The sequence below is a fragment of the Botryllus schlosseri genome, chromosome 7, assembly GCF_051294905.1.
Source record: "Botryllus schlosseri isolate E-star chromosome 7, Bs_hap1, whole genome shotgun sequence".
NCBI lineage: Eukaryota > Metazoa > Chordata > Ascidiacea > Stolidobranchia > Styelidae > Botryllus > Botryllus schlosseri.
In genome coordinates this window covers 9,838,411-9,857,572 of record NC_137242.1, presented here as the reverse complement: position 1 = coordinate 9,857,572, position 19,162 = coordinate 9,838,411, and the positions used below count along the sequence as shown (strand labels likewise).

At 38.9% G+C, this 19,162-nt stretch overlaps 1 protein-coding gene across 2 annotated transcripts in view; it reads right to left on the bottom strand.

Moving 5' to 3' along the window:
- Nucleotides 1-384: 384 nt before the first annotated feature.
- LOC145443620 (uncharacterized) overlaps nt 385-19,162 on the bottom strand; it is a 48,859-nt gene continuing 30,081 nt past the window's right edge. Inside the window, exons 1-3 of one of the 2 annotated variants that reach the window (XM_080321558.1) lie at nt 1,689-2,211; nt 1,265-1,389; nt 385-1,148 (exon numbers count right to left, since the gene is read on the bottom strand). In XM_080321558.1, the coding sequence (XP_080177684.1) occupies nt 1,066-1,148; nt 1,265-1,389; nt 1,689-1,804 (324 nt within the window). In that variant the 5' untranslated portion in view covers nt 1,805-2,211 and the 3' untranslated portion in view covers nt 385-1,065. Of the gene's footprint in view, nt 1,149-1,264; nt 1,390-1,688; nt 2,212-19,162 lie in introns of those variants that run through there. The other variant, XM_080321557.1, reaches the window with a different exon arrangement.

Below are 19,162 nucleotides of genomic sequence, written 5' to 3'. Positions count from 1 at the left end.
GTTATCATGAATCATATGTATAAGGTGAGTATGTCTCAATCTCCAGTGGTACCCTGACACTGACTCGGGAATCCCCGCTAATCAACCGCTGCCTTGGAGTGTACGGTACATCGGGTTTAAGAGGACTGGCCTAAACTGTATATAGCTACGGTCGCTTGACACCTTATCAACAGTTATCCATACTGGAAAACTAAAATATCATCACGAATATTTTTCACGCACGTTTTCCAAAGTTCGACCTTGGAATGCTAATCTATGTACGAGAATATTACCATTTCATGCATCTTGTGATCCCACACCACTTTTACGTCTCATCCCATCTGGACACGTGTCAGATAGTCATGGCTTTATACAGCCTGCAATCCGAAACAATCACGTAGTTCCTTTATAAATATTGCCATATATTTGAATTACAAATTGTGCCAATCGATACGCGTAAATCGTAATCAAGTCGAGAATAGTAATATAGTTTATGAACATTGAAAAATATGAAACATGCAATTTGAAGAACAATAAATAAAATTATCTGAAAGGAATGTTAAACACCACATTCATGGTCACAGTGTCCGATACGTAAAGAGGAATTTATCATCTATCATTAAGATTTAACAAGTCACTCCATGCATTCTATTTCTACAGCCGTCTTTGCATATACTATTTCCAAGATCATTTGAATCCATATAAGTCAGGGAGCAGACTTCATTGCTCCACGGGTATGGTTAGCTTGGGCTTACGATAAACCCCTTTAGGAAGGTGGACAGATAGATAGATATTTGTTATAACTGGCGAGTGACTCCTCCGTCACGTCACTGCAGTAGGTTGGTTGTCATCATTTCCGAAGACCCATCCAAATTATGATCTCAATCGAATAAGTTGTAAGGACAGGCGGTTTCCATCGCAGCAGTCATCATAACTTCAACCAAAATGGAATCCATTGACCGTCTTAAGACTTCCTCAAAGTCAATCGTTTCAGGCCTGCGCAGTAGTCCCTCTGCTTCTCATATATATTCACGTATATTTCCGGTTTATATGAAAATTTACGATGTTAGATGAGTTCTTCAGCGTTCACATGCAGCTTCTGCACGTGTGGCAATTAGCATGAATCCGTCTTCTCCTTTTGACATTTCTTCTATTGACTACAGCCCAACCTTGGAAATTAGAGAAACATTATATTAAAACATAAAAATGTGCTGTATATTTACTATACGGCATGTTACGCATAAAGGTTTTATAGTTAAGCCACATAAGTCCAATCTAATCTCACCTTGACCATATCCCGTGTTTATGCTTCTTTTTCGCCTGAAAACGCCGATTTTGCATTTGTAAATAACTCTGTGGCACAGCGCTCGCATGATAGGTCGGCAATTGCGAACGACAGAGTTTGCAAAGCTGAAGTAGGAAATTGAACATATTATATACAGTATGCAGTAATGACATCAAGCGAGGCGTTACATATAAAATATGGATCGAGATAAGACAGCTTTAACATGACTTCATGTAATGTATAATGAGGTGATTAGAATAAAGTTGGCCTTACACCGAAGTGTATACCGCATATACGTCTCCGAGAGGCGAGGAGCGACATTGCGTGGTGTTACCGGTATGGGGATAGGTATATTATCAGCCCTTTCTGGACTATTTTATTCACAAACATAATTGTGAACATTTCTGGTATACTCAGTACTCACCTTCCAGAAAACCTTCGGATGTTCGTCCTACGAACCCTTGCTTCGCAATGTGTTAATGAGTGTAGGAGCATTGCGATACATGTCACGAGTAGGATTGATGACATTAAAGACTTCATATTGTCCAACTAGCCAAGAATACAGCTATTGCGCACTAGCGATTCTGCTCACCAGCCGCCGTGAACCACGTTTTTATGCGCATTTCCAAATCCGAGACAGCTTTGGCCTATGATGTCTCGCTTGACAAAAGTAGAAGGAAATTAAATACCCAATACGAGACATAGGCAGGAAAATATGAAGGAGAAATTAGGCGTTGCAAAATAGTCTTGATCGGTTCATTTTTCCTACGAACTGCCGCGAGCAGGTCGTTATTTCCGTCATATGTAACCACGATAGTTTACTAACTCTGCATCATGGGCTATTCTCCAAACGAAGCGAAATACTTCAGTGTTCGATTCTTGGGATAGGTTCGCAACATTGTCAGACGCGATTGTGGCCATTGTGAAATTATTTGCAATTACAATAAAATGCCGTATACTTAATGTAATTAAGCGGATCCTAATGAATAGATTCCCTCTGAATCGTGGAATTGTGAGTTAACAGTATGCGAGGACCGAATTGTATTGATGTGATTCGTCGCCGGCGGCTACGAAGTCTCAGCATACAGTTTCCTAACTAACTGTGAATTCAGTATCGATTCCTTTTTTCATACGCATTCAAAATTCCATCGTTTTAAAACATCTAAAGATTGCGAAATTATGTAAATTCACGCGGCGTCGAAGAGAATTAGCGCAGTCTATTTGTCAAACATCAATACTTCGACCTATACTTTTACAGACGTGCCGCACAACACCTGTGATATGATAATCACTACTATCAAGATGTTACTGCTAGTAATAATAATACTTTTACTGTGATAGAATACATTGAATTTTCATCCCAAGTGAGGATTGTGCCCTTGGTCAGAAGATGCATAAACAATCGATCTACTTTTTATTGTCGTTTTCGATTAGTCTGATAACATGTCAGCGAAATTTTCTGCCTCTCGGTGTGTTGTAATGAAAGTTCCAACTGGTATGGAAATTACCGGAAGGGTCAATCCTAATAGTCGATCAAAAAGATGAGGAATTCAACAATTACATTAATAGTCTTCAATTATAATATGTGCTTGTATTGTATGTACTGTACAGTTGTACACTGTACAGTGTACACATTTCCCGTTGTTATTGACTCATTTCGTTTTTGTGATATTAGCTATAGGAGTCCAAAGCAAAATAACGGCACCTACGCGTCGTTCAAATCGTCCCATTTTGAGTTACTATCGAGCGCGCAACAGCTGGGATCTTAGATCGAAACGGAACGATATCAGCCATGAACAAGATCGTTCCGTGCGATCCGAAACGAGAGAACTGCCGATAATACGCAACTATACGCCCATTTGTCAAGATATTCCGACGTTCAAATTTTATAGACTTCAAACACCCGACGTACTGTCCCTAGCCCAGTCTTCTAGGTCAATGCTCTTCAACTTGTGCGCACGGCGCACCCCACGATGCAGGAATATGTACATGGGGTGCACCAGTACAAAAGTTTATATATCCTGTGATGACTTTTTTGCTTAGCTGACACACGCAGTTTATGTATAGCTCGACCTGACAGGGGATGCATGAGTCGAGCTACAACTTTGAAGGGTACACCACTCCGAAAATAGGCTCAATAGCACTACCCTGAGTCGGAGCCGGTTTCAGGCCATGTGATATCGCAAACTCCAAACCAGATATCATGAAAATATTGAACATGTACTTTCAGCCGTTTATAAGCATACGAAGAGCAGGACGCGTATCACTTAATTAAAATAGAATCATGGATTCGGTGTGACATGAAAGAATATTGCAACATCATCTTAACCAGGCTAATGGTTCGTGTATTGTATAAACATACATTTTACAATACATTGTACGTACATGGAAAGCATGTAGCTATCATTTATCATTTGTCTTTACTTGCCATTGCTGAAGTACTGTATTTCAATTTTTCCAGTAACGCATCATCGCTTAAAGCTCGTGCTATAGAAAAATCATTCGGAACATCCATGACCTTCGAAAATTGAATTCGCATTATGGATCTCGATCGGAAAATAATGTTAAAATACCGATGCTGTGATTCTTTTCCGTATTTATAATTACCGTTTAACTCTCGGGTATAGGAGTAATGCAAGAAATGACTTCTATAAGTGCTTTGTGAAGAAATTCAAATGAGTCGGAGTACACAGGACATTTTCACTTTGTGCTATGATATGAATTTCAAATTACCAACTAGTATTAGCCAGTGTTGGGATCAAGTCACTACCTTCGAGTCACGAGTCATTTCGAGTCATTGCACATTTTGACTCGAGTCAAGTCAAGTCAATCGATTTTTGAAGGTGACTCGAGTCAAGTCAAGTCACTCGATTTTTGGAGGTGACTCGAGTCAAGTCGAGTCAAGTCAAGTCAAGTCACGAGTCAAGTCACAATTCAAGTCAAGTTGGCTTTTCGAAGTGTGAGGCATGATTATGACATTACATATTGCTGGCTGTCTGAAATACAGATTGAGCGGTCATTGATTCTGAGCCAATGAACGAATATAGAGTTGAATATACACGCAAGAAGGCGCTGTATCGCTCACATATACGGTAGAACTGCTAAACTACGTAAGTAATTGCTTAGCCTCAGTTTCTAGTTACGAGCCAAAATAGAGAATAGAGAAACGAATCGATAAGATACATTCGAGCCTGCGCCAATGGTTGATGACTATATAAACTACATTCGAATTCAATTTCAATAACCCTAGAGATTTGGTTAAGGTAAGAACAGAAAACAGAAATATACATTTTACTATTAAATTACTTTACTATACTAGTTTACGACATCGTAAGCTATAAGCTTCGATCACTTCGTTTGCGGTCAATTTATTTGGGAAAAAACAATGAAGGCACAGTGAAACGCACGATCATTGAATAATTAGTCGCTCTCACGGGTTACACGAGCGTTTCACGAGCAATCCGATCATATGCAAGACACAATGATTTTTGTCGACACCGATTACTTGATGACTTGAAATTGACTCGTGAATTTCGCTCCGAGTCACGAGTCCATCCCCATTTCTGATACGCCGAGTCAAGTCAAGTCAAGTCATTTTAGCAAAGTGAATCGAGTCAAGTCAAGTCATACGAAAAAGGTGACTCGAGTCTGACTCGAGTCAAGTCATGACTCGAGTCATCCCAACACTGGTATTAGCACTAAACTTGATTGATGTTGATAACACGTAGGGCTTATTATATGACCCGTCCCATACCATATACCTGATTGCTCTATGTCTAGTTCTAATAGGTAAGGCGGAGCATGGACTGGAGCCGGATTGGACATCCTGCCAAATTTTCTCATGTTCGGCCGGATCCGGATCAGTACTTTTTACTAAGAATATGACAACCTTACCCTCTTCCACCCTTGAATCAATAGTTAAAATGAGACTCTCATGGAAATAAACCACATGCTAAGTGCAAGTTGGCATAATTATTTCAGATAAGGGTTGGCTTTGATCTTTATGAGTTTTTAATTTCCTGTTCGCATTGTTTCAATCAATATTCGATACCATCCTGTGAGTAGATAATTATTATCGGAGTTTTTCGGACAGGATCACGGTCATTTCTAGAATCCTGCAAGTGAGTCGTACCGGACTCGGACCAGAGAATTTGTCGACCCGCTTCGCCCTAAGGTAGGTACGCTAATGTAATGTCTGAAACTGCTTGTGCCTTGCGCAACCAAGTATACACAGCATGTCACCGTTTGGGTGGCTTTAGACCTGTTTGAGAAATCATCGTTTTAGTTCTAGGCAAACATTATAGAAAGCTTAGTATAGGGCGTAGTGCGTTGGATAATGCCTTAATAGTTGCTAATGGTACCACGAGGAGTTTGTAATTACCGCCAATTATGAGATAGAGATGATGTGTTAAAGATACTGGTACACGATGAATCTTCTATTTGAGATTGTGGTAAATTCAACTCAAATTTCCCAGAATGGACTGTCGGTGTTCCTCACTTAATACATCAAAGAAATTGAATTCATGCGCCTGTCGTGGAAAGCACATAGTGATACGTGTGAAGTCAGATTACATCGGATTACCAAGGCAATTACTCATACGGTTTGTACGATGTAGTGAACGCGTCAGGGGTTCGCGCGGATTAAACATCACATTATATTCTGAAGGTTTGAAATTGTCTTTGGCTCTTAGTATTTTAGTATTTTGCACGGAACGCAATATACAGACATGCAATGCCCGGAGTTTAATAAATAGATGCCACAGGTCTCTCATGTTGGACTCGTAAACGTGACATATAGGTAGGCTAATGATAGAGTAATTAAGTACGATTACGGGATTAAAATCATGTCGTGAACAAACAAAACGTTAAATATTTAATGTTTCGCACCTGTAACGACCGTTTTTAAAATTATTTCACGATATCTGATTGTATCGTAGAAACAAACTTCCAACGAATGTTTATTTTCTATGCGTGGTAGCCTACCAAACATCGCGCTGCGAAGAAGCGAATTTTCACGACAAGGTAAATTCATCGACTATTATGTCTAATATGCATTGCAAGAACCATGCCCAACGTGGCCGGATGACACTGACACGGTACAAAGCTGTAGCATTTATTGAAGTGCGCCCAGTATCGTCTGGTTCTTATACTCAAAACAGAAAAAAAATCATTGGACCGCTTCAGTCGGGCCTAAACAGTCCTAGAATAGGACCTGGAATTCGGCGTTATACACCATTTCAAACATCGTAGACCGGGTATCGAAAACATATTTTGTTCGGCCTACAAAACTTCGGGCTTTACACCTACTCGACTCGCTTCTATTTCAGACTGTTAACCAACCGACCAGTAAGAAGCAGCCTCGTAACTCCATCGATGTAAAGGCCTGCAATCCAGCATATTATTGTTCTTTTCGCGAGTCAAGAAGAGTGACGTTTTCACGTGTTGACACTAAAATTCAATTGGTTTTGTCACAATATATTTTATTAAGATGTAACAATTAATTATTTCATTACCCCACGAGCGTCGAGCGAGAATCACTGCTATTACTATGACACAATATTTACTATATTTAAGTTGTTATTGATCAGTTCCGATTGCAAATGTAACGCTGATTTAATTTGACTTTGTCAATGAGATGAACAATAGCCTACTTATCGGGACTATACCAGAAACCAGGATTAGGCTACACTGCTCAAATGATCTGATATCAGATCAATCTTTGGTTAATTAGAAATACTATATGTATCGTAGGGTATAGGCCCTGATTCTACCCGTAAGTGTCCGCTATCTGCAATATTATAACGCAACAGTTTTTACGATGCCATGATGCATTTGTCCTCTCGCATAGCATGATTTGTCAAAATAATGAGTTGGTATATATGATGTGGTTTTTGTTATTCTGTTCATGCTGATATATATTGCTTAAATAACGCTCTTCCGAAAATACGACAGTATGGACGTGTTGCCCGCCGGTGGATATGCTTGTAATGTACTCGTCCATTTTGTCTGATTATAGCTGTTACAAATATGTACTTTCTCTCCCGCAGTTTCCTTACGTCAAGGTACAATTTTGTAACTTGCTCTTGTATCTGCGTTTTAGGCAGCGCCAACTCTTTTGGCACCATCTTGTCTTTTGACGGTGTCGCAATTACGGGATGCTTAGAAATGCAAAATAATGACTAACACCACTTCGACAAACGTCGGCGATATTTCCTCGTTAGGCATTCCTTTGCTGCCGATGAGAAACGAAAGGGACGTTATCGCTCTATTTAACAGCATGATGGTATTCTATAGTTTGTGAACCGCGTCGGAATCATGATTCATTTTGTATTGGGGAGTCTTCACCACCCCTCTAATGTCCGTGGTTATGTCATGAAAAGCATTATACACAGAGGATCAATGTCATCGTCGACATAATGAAAGTAGAATGAGCGGAATGCTCATTGCCTCCCACGTAATCTCGCGAGATATTTAATGAGTACTTGAGTGTCAATGTCGGAATTTTTAAATATCCGTGTAGCCCTCACGCAAAGACAGCAATATATATATAGCGAATAAACATTAGTTGTTTATTTAAGGATAGGATCTATATACGTATGCAACAACAGAAGAGTATTGTCTCGAGAATGCCCAACAATTCCTACCACAAATACTTCGCTTTTGACCTTGGGATTAGTCACCGCTCGATGCGGTCTCTTCAACACTGGGGAGCAGACAGACCTCCGTCAAGTTACCGTGTTATTTGTGTAATGAGGGAACCTCATCACATGACATCAATTCAACCGCAATACACAATATCGCTCATTCGATATAGACGAACTTTAAACTCGAGTACAGTTACACCCATTTTCAATCGCAAACGCGGCAAGAAATTCGGTTATGGTCGCCGGTCGGGTTGCAAAACTATTGTGAAGTGAACTCTTATTTACAAGTCATTATTTGCTAAACAAAAGTTCACCAGTAAAATGGATATTTTCGCGAAACTTAGCAATTTTATCCTTATCATATGGTTGTGCTGATCATAAAATGATTTTCGAGATTTAAAGTGTCGAGGTGATGGGTCCATGGATTCCTTGTACATAAAATTATAACTTCATAATTTGCATTATATTCATGTGTCTGTTCAAAGTACAATTTGGGGGCGATGCTAATTCCTCTCTTTTTATATCAAGGTGCCAAATTGAGGAAGACTATATAGATAGCTATTGGCAACCATTATTTCGTATCGTCGCCGATTACAAGTTTTTGTGCTGTTCCGATTTATCGAAGACAATGACCATACTTCACAAAGGAAGGACACTGGTTTTGAAGTCTTGAAGCTTTTCGTAAAAGGCTTGAATATTGATTTACAGTTCCATTCTCTGTTTACGATGCGGTTTCATGTATTCCTGGCTCAGCGCTATACGCAGCAGCAAAGTGAACTGGAGATTATATATGAATTCAACAGTTTTGGTGTGGTCAAAATATGATCTAGTTCAGGTTGGCTATGTATATTGAAATTTCATCAATTCAAAACACCACAAGATTGCGATACAATGCGATGGGAATGAATCGACTTGAAATAGTGAATGAAATTAAACAACCACCTTGACCGTGACCAAAAAATAAAATGTTAAATATCAGGCACCATGCACACCGAATTAAAAATGACGATAGTGGCCTGGAGAAACAGAAATGGTGACATTGTGTGGTGGTCGATGATGATGACTTACGAGACGGGGTGGTTGAATTATTGTTATATAACCAAATAATTTATGAGTTATTTACCAACAGGTTTACACACTCAGATAACAATGTTTGACATTCCAGCACAACAATGGGTATTTATGTAACGTGTAGCTAATGGCAGGGATCACGAGACCTTTCAAATATTCAAATATTTTTGACTTAACGTGTATGTTTGTATGAACTTTTCAACTCTATAATTATTATTGCACCCTATAGTGTTAAATATTGTTGTAAAAATAAAACTGGGTTGAGATTTCAAAGTCCTGCTGACCTTAATTTTGCGATCGTCAGACTAGGAACTTTGCGCAGATGGTTCTCAAACTGGGGGCGGGAAAGCATCTGAAGGGAGATAAATAAAGAGATGAATAAAGTTTATGAGCCAGGAATGAGGTTAATTTGTGCAGAAACTTGCAAGTATCAACAATAACGGCAATAATCTTGCAATAATGCGATTGTAAATGCCATAGTAGCATCGTACTATCCACACTGTAAAAAATAATAACCTCCATTTACCGCGAAATGTTTGGAAGCACGGTAGCCAGACACTTCGCGGTAATATAACATTACCGTCAGTCAAGGTAAATTTAACTCACACCCATCTCGTAATCTCACTGTACACGACAGACGGAAATGTCACAGTCACCTCTGTCTGATCCAATCTACATGCTTTCCTGTAGATTTGCGACCGAGACTGTAATTTTACCAGTTACACGGTAGGCCTACACGCTGTCCGTGTAAATCAGGATTACATGCCTGCATGCAAATTAGCGTACATCCTTATCTATATCGCAGAGCAACGCGATGCTAAAGTATCGCAAAAATTCCTTCATACTCCGAACACGACATCGGAAAAAAATGTGTATTCGCTCATTATTCAAGGTGAAATCACAATAAAAAGAAGCAATGAAAGCAACTTATTACGATTACGATGCAAAGACTGGATATCCATGAAGGCTGTTCACAAATGCGTCTATACACTGACATCATAATTCAGTTTTTCAATCCTAGATGGCTCTGATAAAATCATCTGCTCTCACCCTCATTTTCTTCTTTTGCGTTGGTGGATAAATACATTGCGACGATGTCACTTGGCCCTTAATTGTTTTTTTTGCCTGTTATGCGACTTCATTAGACTTGTATGGCGAGGCGTCTGATCAAGAAGTGAGATCGCAAACAATCATTGAGTCAGTCGTGATGTCTGTTTTGTAGGCGTCGGCCTCTTATATCCTGCAACTGCAAGTGTAATGTGCTATATTGGGCCAGGCCCGGAATAGCCTAAATATCAAAAGGTCCTTGCTTGCGTTGCGTAGCGTATATAGCTAGCTAATCAAGTCCACATGGAATCCATTGGCGTCCAGTTGCTCCCGTTATGTATAGCTAGTTATACATCCTGGGTGATCTTTGGTTTCTTCATCCATTTTATTATCGCCGGTGGCGAGTAAGATAGTGGTACGCTCCACTCCACAGCTGTAACACTAATTGATTATTCGGTGATTGGACATTTCTATTCTAGGGGTTATTAGCCAGGAGTCTGTGGACCTAGGGCTGCATTTAAAACAAACGGCGTTTTAAAATACTTTGTTGAAAACATGTTTTGAGCAGTGTTTTAGAAAAAGGCATTTCGAAAAAAATGGTGTTTTTTAAAGTTGTAAAATTATGCCATAATTGTGTAAATAGGCCTACTTTACAAAAAACATATAGTATTAGCCTACTGACAATTACCACCCGATTTAGCCGACATATATCGATATGGGATGGTTGGAACCCTCAAAATAGTCGGTTCAACAGCAATAATACATATATTTCGTCAATGGAGCAAGTTTTACCCCTTATTATCTTTCGTTTTTAATTGTCAATCCGTCATCTTTTTGGGTGTGCGTTATGTGTATCTCAACAGGGAACCGTGTCAGGATCGATTTTAATAGCATAGGAATGTTCTCTTGATCAGTGGGCAAAAAATTTATACGATCAACAGTGAGTATATAAAGTCAAAATAGCATACTTTCGTACAACACCATCGGGCATTTCGTTTCGTTACAGATATGTATATCGTAACTTACAAGTCGTGGAAAGTGCACGGGTCATATCGCCTCAAAATATACAACTGCACACTAACACTTGTTAATTTCTTCTAAGGAAAATTGTAGTGGACTTGGTCCAACCTGAGAAGCACACTGTTAACCTACATCTTATGTGATGCTAGAAAATCTCTAATCATTGACCGGATTTTACCACCCATGCATATGATGAATTATTTGATCCTTCCGTCATGATAACGACTTTCGATATCATTACACATGAAATATGCACCACTTGCAGTTTCATTCATTTTTCGCTTATCCGTCTCTTGAAATCGGATTTCATATATTCATTACTGTTTTGTATTTCGAAAAAATGACAAGATCTTGCGTCACTCTAGGAAATTATCTGAGACAGTATATATAGTGGTGCACATCACACATGTCAACGTTTCATCTTTTTATTCCAAAATGCGGATTCGGAGATATTATGTAAACGACTGGTTCTTCACAAGCTCGTATTTGTGACAAACAACCTTGGACAAACACGACTTCGCCTTTCTCGTTCACAAATAACATAAAGAAAGTTGTTAACAGGACAATAGCATTCAAAATCATACTCCCGCCGTGGAGATGAAACAATTTCAGGATATGTGTGTGTACTTTTTATGTCTAATTCTTATCCTTCGCGTCAACGGAATTTTTGGAACAAAATATACGGACCCAATCTGCGATGCGAGTGGTCAAGTAGGCGAGTGGTCAAGTAGGCGAGAAGGTTACTCAAGTCGAAATAGAAGTAGCGTAGAAGAAGCATCCCAAAATTATTACAAGTAGAAATATAATTTGTTCTCTTTGAAAACTATACTCAAGTAAGTGAGTAATTTTGAAAAGCGGTCATAAATACGCTCTCGGGGACCGTCAACATCTGGAAACTGACACATGCAGACGGTTCAAAGAGATGTCTTTGAATTTCTCCATTCCTTACTTATTTTTACTAGAAGACGAAAATACTTCTACTTGACAAACTGTAAATAGCTAAATATAAGTGAATAAGTTACCAAAATTGACCCAGTAGAAGTAGAAGAGGCGGAAAATTAGCTTTATTTGAGTATAAGTACTGCCAGTAAAGGAAATCTATTCGATTACTCCGACAAAGTAGAAGTGGCCTACTTCGTTTCTTGCCACCTCTATTCTTACCGATATGGGACTCTTCCACTATTCAACTCTATATCCATTTAATCAATACCTAATTTGAGGCAACTGTAAGCGTCGTTTTGCTGTCAGATCAGGAGGTAACTCAGGACGCGGTCATACCATGCCGTTGCGAATTAAGTATTTATATCCGTAAAGAAGTCGGACTTGGTATACCATCGCAGGTCATGGGACACAACGAAAAATAACTGTCAGCGATACCGTCAACATTTTCTAGCGAGAAGCAATACCTACCGAAGAAGATCAATTCTGAAATCCGCATTTCATCGAATAGACCGCGAACTCATTGAGATGACAAGTTTCGTATCAGCAATTATACAGAACCACTATTCCAGAATAACTTCAAGATGAGCTGCTATATAGAAATGAATGTAGCCTGGACGTTATATGTTTATTATAAATCTGTTTCTCAATTTTGGTGCCATAGCTGTTGCGATCTTACCCAAAGGTGTCGTCGGAAACGTTCCGTGTCATCATTACATGTCCCGCCACCTATATCATTTTATTTTCCACACTCGTGCATATCAAATCGATGGCGTGGATTTTCAAGACATGATCACGTATTTCAATGCAGCTACAGAATTCGCTTTAAACTAATAAAAGTCTACCCAATTTTTACATAAATAGTATGATGTAATTTTCAGAAGAATACATTTCGTTGCTGTTTATCACTAACCTATGGTTAATATTTGCACCAGACAGATTACGGCTGCACGACAATTCAGTTCTATGTGAACTAAAACTTTGGGAGATCAACGGGGGTCCGTGACGGTCCAAAAGTGGTCTGCGCACACAAAAAGGTTGAAAACCACTGTCCTATACGCTTACCAATGGAATAGCCTACTCATACGTATACGGACAAGGATGAGAGAAAAGGATCAGCCACCACAAAGAAAAACGGCAGTTGGGCATGCGACGTTTTACCTTAGCGACTGTAGTCGGAAACCGTTTGCTAGCTACATATTTTTAGCTGTATTTTTATGCAAGTCATATGATATTTTTCGAAACTCGGGGAAAATATCAAGTACATTCTAAAGCAAAATCAACAAAAAACAACAGTTAACGCGGGAATCGACTGTTTGTTGTTCAGTAACACTCTTTTTACAGATTGGCGGATTTCCAAGTAGCACATCCAGCGTGCGCAAGTGTAACCACACCACAGTTTTGCTTATGGTTAAATCCGTTCCTATAAACCGGATAATAACTTCAACGACGGATATTTTTCTAAACTGATAATGATGCGCCACACAAACTTGGACAGCTAGAAAATTTCCAGCTTTTCCGAATTAGATTAGGATTAGAATCAGAGCTATACAGTTTTTTCCAAATTAGATTAGAATTAGAATTAAAGCTACACAAGTTTTTCCAGATTAGATTAGAATTAGAATTAGAGCTACACAGCTTTTACCAAATTAGATTAGAATTAGAATTAGAATTAGAATTAGAGCTACACAGGTTTTTTCCAAATTAGATTAGAATTAGAATTAGAATTAGAGCTACGCAGGCTTTTTCCAAATTAGATTAGAATTAGAATTAAAATTAGAGCTACACAGGTTTTTTCCAAATTAGATTAGAATTAGAATTAGAATTGGAGCTACACAGGTTTTTTTTCCAAATTAGATTAGAATTAGAATTAGATTAAAATTAGATTAGTGGCATTTCGCTCTAATTTAGCGAAATTAGACAACAAGAATTATCTAGTTGTCCACGTCTGGCGCAACAACCCTGCATTTTATTGACAGTGCCTGCTAGCTGCCCAACAAGCTCATTTCTCGTTGACATGATCTGGAAAACAATTCGGATTTGAAAACTGCATTATCATAAGGCGTCGCCTATCGCCATGTCTGCTTTTCACTATGATCCATCAGCATGTTGTGCAATCCGATGTTTGGTAACGCGAAATACGGCATACAAGTATAGAAACTTCGTATCGAGCTCGTTGGATTAGATTTGTCCGATGTAGAATATTCGAAAACTTCAAGGTATCGTGTTTATCCTAATATAGAAATAAACTATTATATATTGGACTGCTATTAAATTAGCATTTATCAGCAGGCAATTTTTGACAAATGTTTTTTGCATTTTGAAATAGATGGTTCCGAGTCCCTAAAACCCCTTTGCATTCGCCACTGTCTTGACCTCACAAAGACAGGTCACGGATACCAAAATAATATAAATTCTGGTCGTTTTGAAAATGCACCAATATCGATAGATAAGATCCGAATCAAGCGCCAAATAAAAAATTATCAGAGAGCCATAACACATCATCAAAAGAGCCTTATATGTTTTCTCCGTTTCAGTATGGCATTGCGATGTCATAGCGAAAGCAGCTATTTTTGTCGGTTAACATGTCAATTGTCAAACTGCAAATCTCATTTCACGTCATGGGCTAGGATCAATGCGAGTTTGCCGGCTCATATAATTCTTTAAATCTTTTAATCGGGCGATCATGTTTCAAGTATTGGCGAACGATCAGAGCACAAAGATCCCAATCTCCCTAATATAAACAACCGTATAGGCATCTTCAAGTCCAAATATTGACCGTGGGAAGGATTTTACGACGCTCACAGCGCGATACCGGGCAGCAATCCGAAGTATTGGTCAAAATTTACAAATACAAGGTTGATTCATACACGATCCGTGTAGGTGGTGTGCTACAAAAGTCAAGAATGACTATGGGCCGTGCTAAAAGTCGACATCCTAGGTATCATGAAAAAAATCGGCCTGGTGTAAAATTAATAAGGCAGCCTATCCAAAACACCTTGGATGATAAAACAACAACGTATATGAATTACTTTCTGTTTCGCGTAATGCGCGTGAATTCATAATTAGTATTTCTATTAAACATATCCTATTATTTCATCACTGAAGGCCAGGGGTGTCAAACATACGCCCGCGGGCCGCATCCGGCCCGCCAGACCATTTCATCCGGCCCGCGAAGCGATACTGAATAGATTGAAAAAAATGCATGTATTCTCCAGTATATGTCTAACAATTGTTGATATTTTTAGTAATAAATACACCGATTAAATAATCCCTCAAGACTGCAAATGACGAGTATGTTCATAGATGTCATTATAACCACCCGACGCCGACAGCGGTGTTCAGGTGTCATTCTGTTCACCATTAAGAATACGTCATTGACACCCGATTCCGGAAGACATAAAATTGCACAGTGCACACTGAGCGCATAGTTTTATGGAGATATTGACCAAAATGAGGTATTTACAGCAGCGAAAACGCCAATGAGAGACCGTTATGTGCAGGTTACATGGAGAATGGAAATAGTTACACAAAACTATACTTCGAATTTATGTGGTCGCACTGATGAATCGCTTCTGACTCAAAAGATACCGGCCCCAGAAAAAAACCCGAATTGCGATTAAATAATAGTGAAGCAATTCCTACGTCTGCGCAAAGGAAACATATTAATATGTCAGCATATGTATGCGTTATGTATTCAACCGGCCAATCATCGGATTCTTGCCAATTCCATTGTTTGCCAACATATGTGCTGCGAGAATAGAACCCCTGTAATCCGTAATTTAATATAATATACGATTGTATAAGGCATGATTGATGAAGTATACGTGAGAAACGAGGGAATGGATTTTAAGGCACAACTTTGAAATAATTTAACTGGTCCGGCCGCGAGCGATCTGAAGGTTGAATCCAACCCGCGACGCCAGTTGAGTTTGACACCCCTGCTGTAGGCTATAGCGCCCTGAAAATCCCACGACTATATAATAGACAATCATAGACAGTTGTAAATTCGTTTTTATAGTTGTTTGAATATTTCACTTCAAATTATGTATAACAATGCTGAAATAACGGATATCAATTATGTCTAAGTCGCTCATAGCCGTTTCTTAACATTAGTAGGAGAATTTCCGCATGCAACCGCATTGACCAATACCCGCCCGATAACGGGGTATATCATGCATTCTAACTACACACTACTCTAATTACACTCCAACCTAGTTTACAATTTTCTCGCCAAGGTAAATCATCACGTTGTAAATTTCTACGAAATTACAAGTAGAAGGTGTGATTTCCAAGAAATGACAAACCTACTACAGATGGAAGTGGAAGATGGAACCCTGAGAAGTACTCAAATAAGTAGTTTTAAAATGAAGATGGGATTGAGCGGTCGCATAATCATAGTACAGTCAATCTCAAACGGCTACATTCAAACTAGCAACATGCATCTTCGCGAGCCCAAGTACAGGTGCAATTTTATAAAATATATTCCGGTGCCGATTTCGCCGAGTCGTTATGACCGTTTCACTAGTGCAACTGTCGCAAAAATATCCCTAAACAACTTTCTACTTTACAGTGCTTATCCGCAAAAACTTCGCAATGTTTGCAAACTTCCTGGAGTTGAAGTTGTCATGCTCATTACTTTAGTGAACATGAAGATTCGCAGTCGCAGTCCAAGCTATTTTTCCCAGTACGTCCCAAGGGGTTGAAACCTTGTAGACATAACCCCCATATACCAGAAGATCAACATGAGCTGCTGGATAGAAATGAATAGGCTGGACGCGATATGCTTATTGGCACATATTTTTCTTATTTTGATACATGCCTCATGTTGCCGTATTACCCAAAGGCGTTGTTGGAAGTGTTACGCCGTATTAGTCGGTTCGCCAACACATTTATTTGTGAAAGTAGATTTTCGGTTGCCATTCATGCAAAATCGTATAGTAGCGGATTTCCGAACAACAACCACGTATTTTAATACTTGCTTCTAATATGATGTCATATTCAAGACACGAGCAAATTGTGCAGTTCACACCAGAGTTGGATCAATTGCAATATTTTTATTCAATTACAATTATAATTACAATTACTTCCTTGCATATTTCAATTACATTACAATTACAATTACTCAATGCTAAAAATATCAAAATGCAATTACAATTACAATTACTGTTAAACATGTTCTCTAACTTTTTTAGACACGCCCCCCTTTATGACAGTGAATATTCCGTGCCCCCCTTATGGTCATAGCACACAATGAAACCAGAAAGTTAGCAATCCTCACATATAGTTTGATGGTATGGAAGGTTATGGCTGTTGATGAGAGAATTCTCCAATACGAAATTCCGACTATACACCGAGCATCAAGACGGAGGTGAATCGGGCCAAGCGCGGAAAAGATTTAAGTTCACTGGAGCGTCGCGCCCCGTTCAGATGCTTTCATGCCGCCCAAGGGGGCACGCCCCCAGTTTGAGAACCACTGGTTTAGCCTATATTGTAATTCACAATGTTTTCTGTTGCTACTGAAGCAGGGATATCTAGAAGTCTGTCTAGAGTTTCAAGATATCCCTGTACTGAAGTATGGGGAACAGTTTAGCGTGAATTATCTAGTTATCTAGTTATAACTCAGCACGCATAGAACACCGATGTAAATAGGCTAATTATTGCATGCGGTGACTGTTTACTAAGGCCTTAAGGCCTTTCGTTATCATCCTGGTTCGTACCAGATTTTCACTGGTGCGACGAATAAATAATTGATTAAATGATTATTTTATGTTGTGATTGTCAGGTTTCCATGAAAATATAATTGAGATTGTTATTGAGCAAAATTTTGATCAAATTACAATTACAATTACAATTACACAAAATAGAAATGCTTCAATTACAATTGCAATTACATGAAAAAATGTAATTCAGCTCAATTACAAATTACAATTGATCCAACTTTGGTTCACACTAGCCTACAGTTAAACTTTGCACGAGACAGATGACGGTTAATTGAGGATCGTTAATCTAAATTTGAATGAATACTTGACAGGATGCGCAAAGTCAAAAGGTGAGAATACAACTTTCAAACATTATTTAATTTGATGGATGCTTGACGCTACTCCACGAGTAAATCTATTTCGAGAAGTGTTGGTAAATTATGTTCAACGGAACATCTGGCACGAAATTTGTTGCTCATCATGCACAAAGCAGAATGCACATTCTTGAAAATCCTTGCTCACAAGTGTAAGTGGATCGAAAGAGCAAAATATTCTTCACACATTTTTTTGCACTGCTGGATACGACCTTACCGTACCAGACGAGTCCCCTAAACTATAGCCTTCATATCCTTGTACATAAGCAAACACCGAAGATTGCAACGTCGCTAACCCAGTAGCCTTCAAATAAACAGATGGCACTGGTTCTGGTAAAACTGATCTGAGATCTACAGCCTGTGACGTATATGTAACTATAGTTACTCTCATCACCGCGGCAGTAGATAAAGAGTGTAGATGGGCCGACTAGAGTTACTCAGCAATGTAAAAGCATGGTGGTTTAAGCTTTCAGAAATTCTGAATAAACTTTCCTCTTGCTTGTCACATAAACGTTAAAATCGCAGTTGCAGAAAATTGTCCAGAGGTGGTCAAAGTAGTCAAGAAAGCTACTCAAGTAGAAGTAGAAGTAGCGACGAAAAAAATCTACTCAAGTGCAAGTAGAAGTACTTCTTCCACAAGCAACCTAAAACTACTTGAAGTAGACGTAGAATTGACCGACTTTAAATCTACTCAAGTAAGTAAGTAGTTGTGAAAACGATCGTAATTCGTTCGCATGCTGTCAATTGAGCTATGCGAAAAGGTTCGAGCTTAATTCATATTGATGCATATCACGAGGTATCCAATATACGACAGCATAAGCATTCGTCCGCATAGTGGGATAAAAATGATGATATTGATATGGAAATGCGATACTAATCCTATGTTTAATCGAGCAGGACGTTTTGGAAAATATCATGGTATGGCGTACCCCCCATATTATAAGGCCCGTAGTTTAGTCGAAGAGCAATAGGGAGAAGTTGTATAGGATACGGAGTAAACACTTTGCGCGATTAGAAAACGTGAATAAAAAATATGGTGGATCGTAAGAATGCCAAATTGTGTATCTTTATTTCCGGAAATAAAAGGTATCACTACACTTG